An 11,184-nucleotide genomic window follows, 5' to 3' on the forward strand; every position below is an offset into this window, starting at 1 on the left:
TCTTTTCTGAACATCAATTTCATACGACTTATGGTCGCTCTCCGTAATCATGGGGAGATTAGAGAATGCTGCGTAGGCCATGAAATGATATCAAAATTCTACAAACATGGATGAAAAGAAGAGTAAAGAATAAAGTTTAAAAGGTCGGAAGTTATCATCAACTGGTGACGAATCTGAAAGCAAAACGCTGCCCGTTTTCGTTTTAATAAAAGCAACACAAATGGAAAAAAACACAAATTAAGTCTTAGTGCGTTACACCAGAACTCATCATGAGTGCACACACAAATGGATTGATAACGCGAATGGCGATTATGAATTAAACCCGAAACACTTTTGTATACGAATACTTCATTTCAGTTTTGAAATAAATTTACTTCAGTACACATCCGGACTTGTTCCAAATAATCAGATTATAGTTAAACAAACAGCATACTTAAACAAAAATAATAATTTTGCTCTCGACCTTTGTTGCGTTTTAATTTTTTCATAAATAAATTGCCAATTTAAACACACCGTTCTTGCATCGTTATTTCTTTACGAATTTTTTTTTAAAAAGAAATGAAGATGAACACATTATTTGTGATCGCAATGCTTGTTACTGCGTTCACTACACAAGACGTAACAGGAAATTCGACTATTTCGCTGGGTAACCGAGATAAAGTGTAAGATTCTTTTAGAAATTCGGAGCAGTATTCATCATTTTTAGCATTTTTTCTAGATTCCCAATGTCGAAAAGCCAAACGAATGAACTTCTAGAGGCTATCGAACAGGGTATGTTTCTGTGTAATGAATCCTTGCATACAGTTTGACTGAGAAAATTAACTTGAAAATGACGAAGATGACATGTTTTGACAAAAATTACGAAGAACTCATGATCTACCGAAATTTTAATACAAAATAAAACGCCATTTCGTGGTGTCACTAGTACCCATAATTTATTTTGTATTGAGATGTCGTCAGCATGGATGAAAAGAATTTTCTTATCATTTTTTTTTGTTGCTCAAAATTCAAAGGCGGAATACTTGCCATGATTTTAGCGAAAATATATGAAAAAACATTCTGATTTTGTGTGTCTTCCAAACCTAAAAATAGACCTAAAAAATTTGACCTTTCAATTTTACTCCGTTATTTCCAAATTTTAGATGATGTGCCAAAAGTGAGATCTTTGATCAGTGGAAGAATGAATATGAGTATTCAATTTGACAATGAGGAAACTCCATTGCATATAGCTGCTAAAATGGGTAACGAATTTTTCCGAAATATTTTGAAGTGTCATTAAACCCATACTTTTTTCTAAGGCTATGTGAATATGGTAAAACTTTTGATTGATGATAGTCTTAGTCCGAACATTTTAAATGGCAATAATTCTATACCGATTGCCAATGCAATGCAGAATAGTAATTGAACTCTTTCTTCACTCTGCAAACAATATTTTGACTTTAATTCTTTTCTAATTCAGGACATTTAAATGTTACTCAAGTGCTTATTGATAATAAAGCCAATGTCAATAACAAGGATAATTTTGGAAAGACACCACTACACTGGGCAGCTGGACAAGGTAATTATTCGAATTTGTGCTTCAAATCGCAAGCAATAGTTTCAAATTTTGATCCGTTTGCAATTTTTAGGAGATGTGAACATCGTTCGAATGCTCATTACTAATAAAGCTGACATCGAAGCTAGAGACAAATACAACAAGTCACCATTGCACTGGGCAGCTGGAGAAGGTAATTGTCCGAAATCTTTCACAAGATAATTTTTTAAATGAATCTCATACAATCTATTGATTTCAATCCATTCACAATCCAGGTCATGTGGAAATTGTTAAATTTCTCATCGAACATGGTGCCGAAGTCAATGATAAAACCATAAATGGAAAGACAGCACTTCATAAGGCTGCAAAACGGGGTAATTGTCTGAATTCTTTCTAAGACATGATAATTGTCTAAATGTATTTCACACAATCTTTGATCCCATCAATTCAGGTCATTTGAATGTCAGTCAACTGCTCATTGAAAATGGAGCCATCATCGATGCTAAAGACATATATGAAAGGACACCAATTTATCTTGCAGCTAAAGAAGGTAATTGTCAAAAGTCTCACGTTAAATCGCTAATCTCTTTGTGCAGATTGAATCTCTTCATTTTTGTTCCTTTTGCAATTCAGGACATGTGGAACTTGTTAAATTTCTCATCGAACACCGTGCCGATATCAATAGTAGAAACATATATGGAGAGACAACACTGATGGAGGCTGCATATCGAGGTAATTGATTGAATTCTTTCTAAAACATGATAATTTTCTAAATGTGTCTCACACATCCTTTTATCTTTGATCCCATCTCCAATTATAGGTCATAAGAATGTCACTCAACTGCTCATTGAAAATGGAGCCATCATCAATACTAAGAACATATCTGAAAAGACACCAGATTACCTTGCAGCTGATCGAGGTAATTATCTGAATTTGTACTTCGAATCGCAAACAAATAAAATTCTAAACGATGAAAATGGCAAAAGTTTGAATGCAACTTAGTTGAATGAACGGAAAAACTACGATTGAATGAAACTGGTTTTATATTTCTTCACAAAATTCGAGATATTACAACTAATATCAATGTCTGTATGGTTTTTAGTGTTGCTTTACATTATTTTGGCTACGATGTTGCTGCTTCCAATATATCTCGTTTATATCGTATGTCAGATTCACAATCGTCTCCGGATCGGAAAATTAATCGGTCGTGGTCACTTGACTGATGTATATAAGGGAGAACTTTTGCCGATGATTCCATGTTTTGAAAAGAAAACAGTAGCTATCAAAAGGATTAAATCCTGCAGCGGCAGTTTCTCAGTATGTTTTGGTGGGTGTTCGTTTAAAATTATTGATGACACATCTTTGATATCAATTGAATAGGGAACAAGTGAACTATTGGCAGAGATAAATATTGTAAAACGTTTGCCCAAACATTCCAATGTGGTTCGTTTTATTGGTGCAGTCATTAAGAACCCGCTCAAAGGTAGGTTCACACTTTGAACATATATGAAAATCGAAACCATTGAAGCAATTAAATCTTTGGTTTTCATCAGGTGAAATCAAAGTCATTTATGAATTCTGCCCATATGGTGATCTCAAAAGTTTCTTGAAGAAAAATAGACAATCTTCAAACATAAATCAAAAACCACAACGAGCGTATTATGGGCGTGGAGAAGAAGGTAAGTGGATAAGTTTTTTTTGTTGGTAAATAATAAGATAAATTTGTTCGAAAATTTACTTTTTGCAGCAAATCCCTCCGACGCATCATTTGGTTATCTTCAAACACCCAATTTTCCATATACAACATTGGATCTACTCAATTGGTCCGCCCAAGTGGCAAAAGGATTACAGTTTTTGGCTTCAAATGATCCTCCCATCATACACCGTGATCTAGCTGTTCGAAATATCTTGCTTTGTGAAAATAAAGTGGTGAAAATTGGTGATTTCGGTCTGTCACGGCAACTGATTGGATGTGAATATTATAAGAAAACATCATGGGTAAGAATGTGAACAAATAAATAATATCTTTGAATTGGAACTGTCTATCAGAGATTCACGGTTATAATATCGCAAACTACCGTGCTCCTTGCACTACGAACGTGCGTCTACTCTGGTGCTCAATATTTGGACGCACTTTAGTTTGCAAATAATTTGATAGTTTACGTAGTGATAACGGCAACCTGTGATAACGGCAACATTTTGTACAAAGAATAAGACACATCTCAATCTCCGATCTATGTATTTGTGAGCTATGAGTGTAACGTTTCTCTTTGTTTCGCGCTCAAATCCATTCGATATGCATTAATGCTAAAAAAATGGGAAAAATCATTATAAAGCAGAAAAAAAAACAAAAGAAATTATTTCTTGAATTGAAGCTTGTTTTTACATAATGATAACGAAATATTATGAAATGATTGCGACAAATCATATTACAAACAACAAAACGTGTTTGCAGATCTAATTTCACGTGTAATTCATTTTATTAAAAAAAAAAATAACAAATTTTCTTCGTCATTGACGAGTGGCGCTCTACAATTGTTCATCATCTAATATTAACTGGGTGATCACTATTCAGATAGGTTTGTTTTTTATTCGCAGGGTCTTGATCCAATCCCATGGATGGCTATTGAATCATTTCCAGAAGAAAATGAACCGAAATTCAGTGTAAAGTCGGATGTTTGGTCGTTTGGTGTTGTGCTGTGGGAACTATTTTCAGAAGGAAACGATCCAGATTACGTCCCATTAGACAACTTGAAATATGGCCTCCGATTACGAAAACCAAAAAAAGGCTACGAAAGAAATGTAAGAATCGAACCGTACATTTCATGAGCTAAGAATTCGTTACGAACACGTCAAATGATAATAATTTCAATGTTTGCAACTAGGTATAAACTTATGATGTCTTGTTGGGAGGAAAATCCAGAGGATCGTCCAACATGTGATCAATTAGAAAAAGCGCTTTCGAAAATGTATTTGACTGCACTGAAAGCTGATGAAGGTCGACATAACGATGATGAAAGCTTAAAAACCGTGAGAGTCGATGCAGCAAGCTTAAAAAATGTTCAAAAATACTGATTTACGCTCTTAAAATTCGTCATATACGGTCGAATAAATAAATTTAGGATTGAATGGTGTTGTTTTATTTTCTATCAATTTCATTGGAAGCCATCCGTATATGTATTAACGTTTAAAAAATATTAAAGATATGCTCTGATAAAGTGAGCACCGAGGAAGCTATTTTAAGAAATTAATTGGAAATAACTGATATAATATGATTGTATCCCAGTCATTAGCTCTAATACAGCTGGCTTAAAACTCATCACCGAGTACCGAATCACATCCGACAGTGGACTTTAGCCGATTAACTGGAGCCGACCACGCGTTGCGAAAAATATACATTGATTTTGTATTTAGATGCTCCGACCTAGAAACATTTGAATATAAAAATACTGATGACAAAGATCGGATTGCAATTAAGGCGCTGCGAAAGCAAATCGCAAAAAACAACAGAAGGAACATCCGGAGAAGAAGAAAAAATACTAACAGTTAAAGAAATGTTTGTATCATAACGTTTTTTCTGCATTTTTCGGTTGAGAAATCACAACTCATTATTATATTTTATTTTCTGAACTTCATCTCCATCATCAACAGCAAGCTAGTGCTTTTTTCCTCAGCCAATCGATGATTTTGGATCAAAATTTTGCGATTCAATCATTGGATAATATTCTTTTAAAAAATAGTTTCATTTCAATTTTTCAAATGAAATCAGTCATTTTTTTTTCTCGTAAAACATCCAAAAGAGATTTAATTCCTGTTTTATAACAATTTCCCGTAAATAAATTTGCTGTGTAACTTTTGCTCGGAAATTTATTTGTCTCTTTTCTGTGTCAATTGATCCTATTTGTTAGTTTAAATGATTGAAAAACTGACCATCTGTCGGCTAGTAACACAAATACTAACATATGTTCGAAGCTATCACAAACAATGCTGTTCGATTTTCGATGCGTCGACCGAGGTGTTCAAGGAGTTTTTACAATTCTTCTACATGGGCACGGTTCGATTAACATCCAAGAACATCGCCGATGTGATGAATCTGTGCAAAAAGTACGAAGTGGACCAAGGATTGAAAATATGCGAGATCATTCTACAGAACACATTGACCAATAATGATGTGTGTTGGGGCTACGCGGTCGCCAGTTTTCTCGAACAAGAGAATCTGGTGTCATTTTGTGAGCAGAAAATCAAGGAAAATCTCACTGAAGTAGTTAAATCGGACAGTTTCCTCGAGTGCGATCACAAAACAATGACCAAAATACTGGAGTTTGTGTCATCAAAATGTTGTGCATCGGAAATAGTATTCGGATGCATGGAATGGGCCAAGGCGCTGTGTGAGAGAAACAATCTAGAAACGAATTCGGCGAATTTGAGAGCGCAGTTTGGTGAATGGTTCAATCAAATTCCGTTTTGTAAAATGACCATTGAACAATTCATCCAGTTTATCGCCACATATAAAGGCTTTTTCACCGCGAATGAGCTTGAGCACAATATTCAACAGATTGCAACGAACAAAGTGATTGTTTCAGAGACAAGTAGTATAGAAAAAAGCGAACCAGGCATAATAATATGTGATCGATGGTTGGATGATGATAAATATGTATTGTTAGGTGGTCTTTCTGAGTGTATATTCCTGTGTGGATTTTATAGAAAAAAACTTCTTCTAACTGGTTTCTGTATCAAGCTAAAAAGAGCATCTCATTGTACTCGAAAAAAGATAGGGTACGAGGTAAGGAGCAGTTCACAGGACCGTGTCCTCCAGAAACTTACAATTCCAACAACGAATGATGAAATCCACATTGTTTTGCCTACACCAGTTCTAATTGGAGATAGTTGTTACATTCAACTTCATATAAGTTGTGATGGACCTGACATTTGCAGTGCATATGACAACAATGAAAGAACATTTTATTTGGAAGGTGGTTGTAAAATAATGTTTAATACGAACAAGAATGTTTCGGATTACATAACCTATGATTTTGTTTCCAAACTTATTTTCAAGATTCCCGATTAAGAAATATGGTGCATTTTGGTTTTTGTTTGAAAATGACTCATTCAAACAGGATGAATTTTATCTTTTGATTAATAGCATAAGTCTTAAATTCAGAAACTATGATTGAATTAACCATTTTCTTCATTAGACAAGTTTTCAAATAAATTTCACGAAAAAAAGCCGTTTATATTTATATATAAGTTTTCGAATAAATAAGGAATAAAAAAATGTAAAAAATTGTACTTTTCTTAACTACACCTTAATATTTTCTCCGGATAAATGGTTATTTTAAGAAAGTTGCATTTTTCGACGTTTGATGCATGAAGTTTTCTTGAAAACACACATACAAAAATACAGCTCAAACTGACTTTTTCTTTCTATGTTGATTTGCTATGGCACTCTTTATTAATCCAGTGCAAAAAATACGAGCGGACCAAGGATTGAAAATATGCGAGATCATCCTACAGATCACATACTTCTTGTACTATCTTTTTTCCAGTACAATGATATGCTCTTTTTAGCTTGATACAGAAACTAGAATTTTTTTCTTATGAAATCCACACTGGAATCGACTTTAAGAAGAACCACCTACCAATACATATCTATCATAATCCAACCGTCGGTCACATATCAATATGCCTGGTTCGCTTTTTCCTATACCACTTTACAAGGTAATGGGCAGTTCACAGGACTGTGTCCATCAGAACCTAACAATTTCAACAACGAATGACGAAATTCACATTATTTTGCCCGCACCACTTCCAATGAATGACAATTTTTGTAAAATTGTTCTTGGAATGGAGTGTATTGGACCGGAGATATGCCGTGCATATGACAACAATGAAGGAACGTTGTTTTATTTGGAAGGTGGTTATAAAATAGTGTTTAAAAATAGCGAATATAGTTCGGTTCATTGCAATGATTTTATTTCCAAACTTATTTTTAAAATTCCCGAATAAGAAATGTGGTGCATTTTGGTTTTGTGGTTTGATTTTTGATTGAAAATGACTCTTTCGAATAGGCTGAATTTCATCTTATTATTAGCCTTAGTTTTAAGTGCAAAAGCTATGATTGAATTGAATATTTTCTTTATACAAGTTTTGAAATCAATTTTATGAAGAAAAAAAAAATCTTTCTCATTCAAATAAATAAAGAATGAAAAAATGTCAAGAAAAATTGTTCATTTATTAATTGCACCTCAATATTTTCTACGTTTAAGTTGGTATTTTAAGAAAATTGTAGTTTTCAATTGAAATTTGGTGCTCAAACGATGGAATTTTTGGTGTCATAATCATAGAATGTTGGAAATTATATACCAAAATATTGAGATTGTTTGCAAATCAAAGGTGATCAATTCATTTCGAATCAAATCGATAATTATCGAACTAAACTGATTCAATTCGCTGTTTTCAAAATGAAAATCTGTTAAATAATAACAATGAGAACCTTCGGAAAAAAAAAACTTTGATCTGAACGGACTGTTTGTGACACGTAAATCCTTCACACTCAAGGCACTTTATTTCGTTTCTATTTTCAAGCTCCTGTTCCTTCGCACTTTGCTAAAGTTTTTCTTTTACTCTCAATGGTTCAAATATGAACGAAGGTATTTCAGCAATCATGAACAGATGTTTTTTTTTCATTGTTGTATACCTCCAAGTATGTATTGAAATATGTATGCGATTTCGTGCATTGATGTGCATGTGAATGTGTGAGTATATCCGTATACTCAACACGCATTGAAAAATGCATATGTAGAGATCGTACTGCTTTCGTATGAAGTTCTTTTGAAAACACACATGCAAAAAAAAAAACAGTTCAAACTGACCTTCTCTTTCTATGCGACGTTGATTTGCTGTGGCACTTTTTATCAGGCTGCTCACGTTGAGATATGTACATTGTGATATCTCATATATGAATGCGTATTGTGTATATATTTTCAACAAGTAACAAACATTTAGAGGATAAGATCATTAGCAAACCATAATTTCCTAATGATCTGTCAACAAATGACTGTTGTGTTTTCATTTTATTCAGTTCATTTGTAACGGTTAACAATACCAATTTGCGAAGAAAACCGATTAGTTCTTCTTCTGGTATCGAGCAAAAACATATTTTAACAAATAAAAATTACATTCCTGTTAAACATAGTCCAGACATTTTGAAGCAGAAATTATTTCATTGGCGAGAGAAATTCATTGGAAAGAAATTCAAATCCATCCTATTTTGTGTATGTATTTATTACAATTGATTTGTCGAAAAAATGTTTTATCAAGATTGTGTTCTGTTTTATTTCCAGATTGATCCATATTTTTCAAATTGCAATCAGTTCAAAGTTTTGACAAATCACCTAAAATGGACGAACGAGTGTTGGAGCATGAAAATGGACCAGCCCATAAAACTGAAAAATTGTATTTGAATTCGAGAACAGCTGACGTTCACTTTGGATTCGGTGTCGATACGGATCATCCGGAAAGAGTGCCAGCTCATAAAAGTATTTTGTCGATCCTAAGTCTCGTGTTTGATACGATGTTCTATGGTTCCTTGCCGGAGACGGGCGATATACCAATTTTCGATGCATCGGCCGAGGTGTTCAAGGAGTTTTTATAATTCTTCTACATGGGCACAGTTCGATTGACATCCAAGAACATCGCCGATGTGATGAATCTGTGCAAAAAGTACGAAGTGGACCAAGGATTGAAAATATGCGAGATCATTCTACAGAACACATTGACCAATAGTGACGTGTGCTGGGGCTATGCAGTCGCCAGTTTTCTTGAACAAAAAGATCTGGTGTCATTTTGTGAGCGAAAAAATCAAAGAAAATCCAATAGAAGTAATTAAATCGGATAGTTTCCTCGAGTGCGACCACAAAACAATGGCCAAAATATTGCAATTAGTTCGGAAGAGATGTTGTGCCTCGGAAATAGTATTCGGCTGCATGAAATGGGCGAAAACCGAGTGTGAGAGAAACGATTTAAAAGTAAATTCAACAAATTTGCGGGCTCAACTAAGGAAATTATTCAATCAAATCCCGTTTCATAAGCTAACCATAGAGCAACTTAGTCAGCATATCGCCACATATAATGGCTTTTTCACTGCAAAAGAGCTAGAGAGCACTATTCAATGGATTGCATCGAATAAAACTACTATTCCGAAGACAACAACTAATGAAGTTCCATCAACAGCTATAGAGGAAAAGGGCATAGTGATATGTGATCGGAGATTGAACTACGTTGATGAAATCATCCCTATGTAAACCCATACACAGTTTCTTATAATACTGCTTCTTCTTCTTCACACTGTCGTACACAATGGGCGCGACCATATTGAAAATGTATACAGTGTATTGCGTGCCATTTGTGAACATTATAACCAATATGGAGACTTATATGTATAGATGTGTTAGTTAAGAAGAAGAAGCAGTCGCACTGCACCGTTCGCATACGGACGGATGAAATAGTTGTGCCAGCGCACGCCATGTGTATTACTAGATTCTCCATTAATTCTAATAACTCCTTGAGAAGAAGAAAACTTCTACTAACTGATTTCTATATTAAACTGAAGCAATCACATAATTTTCGTGAAAATGTGCTACGATACAAAATGAGGCACATACACTTTGATACCAAAAGTAAAACAAATTTGTTTGATTTTCGAGAATACCTACTAAATTCAACGAATGATGAAACACACATTGTTCTGCCTGAACCAGTTGCAATCGAAGAAGGTTATTATGAAATTTATCTGTTCAATTATTCTGGGAGAAAACCAGCATATGACTACACTGGAGGATTGATTGTTTTAAAAAATCGAATTGAAATTTATTTCACAGCACAAAATGTTCATGCTGACGTGGTTTCAAAATTAACTTTTAAAGAAATGTTGTGAATGCAGTCTACAATACCGGGCAATTATAAGTCAAGATTTAAATTTGGTACCCAAATGTTTCAATTCAATCGAATAAGTGCTTAATTCTGTAAAGTTATCTATACTTTTTTGCATAAAATCATCAATTCGAAAAATAAACATTTCAATCAATTGTGTTCAGTCAATATATTTTGTAAAAACCTATTTTTTTTTAACCGAAATTTTCTCTTGTTCAGATGAATACTGTTTGAAAAAAAATCTAAAACCGTTTTTCTTACTTCATCAACCAGTTATTCCAACAACAAATTTATAAAATAGCGAATACTGATACTAACAAATCAGTGCATTTAATTAAATTTCTATGTCAAAGTAACACAAATAAATTTTAATGTAGTCATTTATGAGCATCTGCATTTTTAATTTTTCGTTGCATTTAGATTCAAAATTAGTCTTAAATGCAACCGTCGCAATTGAATAAACGAAATATAATAATTAGTTTAATGAATTATTTCCGTGAAAAACTAGGTTTGTCCTACTTTTTTCAGTTCAAATGAAAAAGTAAAAAATTTAGAACAATATTTTCTTTCATCGGCTAATACATACAGTGAGGAGTCTACGTCGTATAACTTGATTTAGCGATCATTTTCTAAGTGTTCTATTTACATGTTAAGCTAAGTACACAGTTCCTTGTGAAATGAAAAAATTTCTCCGGTGAAATTTTCACCAGTGATCTTTG

The 11,184-nt window shown here is 33.7% G+C and overlaps 1 protein-coding gene across 2 annotated transcripts; it reads left to right on the top strand.

Annotated features, from left to right (window-relative positions):
• Positions 1-297: 297 nt before the first annotated feature.
• On the top strand, positions 298-4,663 carry LOC129570582 (integrin-linked protein kinase-like). 2 transcript variants are annotated; one of them, XM_055450250.1, is made up of 16 exons: positions 539-662; positions 719-771; positions 1,143-1,241; positions 1,299-1,397; positions 1,460-1,558; positions 1,629-1,727; positions 1,810-1,908; positions 1,986-2,084; positions 2,168-2,266; positions 2,355-2,453; positions 2,637-2,851; positions 2,915-3,017; positions 3,088-3,213; positions 3,282-3,532; positions 4,133-4,336; positions 4,420-4,663. In XM_055450250.1, the coding sequence occupies exons 1-16, from the start codon at positions 559-561 to the stop codon at positions 4,423-4,425; spliced, it is 1,854 nt and encodes a 617-aa protein (XP_055306225.1). In that variant the 5' UTR covers positions 539-558; the 3' UTR covers positions 4,426-4,663. The 2 variants fall into 2 exon arrangements, with proteins under 2 accessions (XP_055306226.1, XP_055306225.1); XM_055450251.1 differs by lacking the exon at positions 1,299-1,397 and having other exon boundaries at positions 298-662.
• The last annotated feature ends 6,521 nt before the right edge of the window (positions 4,664-11,184 follow it).

This window comes from Sitodiplosis mosellana, unplaced genomic scaffold (genome assembly GCF_009176505.1).
Source record: "Sitodiplosis mosellana isolate CC-2019 unplaced genomic scaffold, AAFC_SMos_1.0 Smas_scaffold_61, whole genome shotgun sequence".
Classification (NCBI taxonomy): domain Eukaryota; kingdom Metazoa; phylum Arthropoda; class Insecta; order Diptera; family Cecidomyiidae; genus Sitodiplosis; species Sitodiplosis mosellana.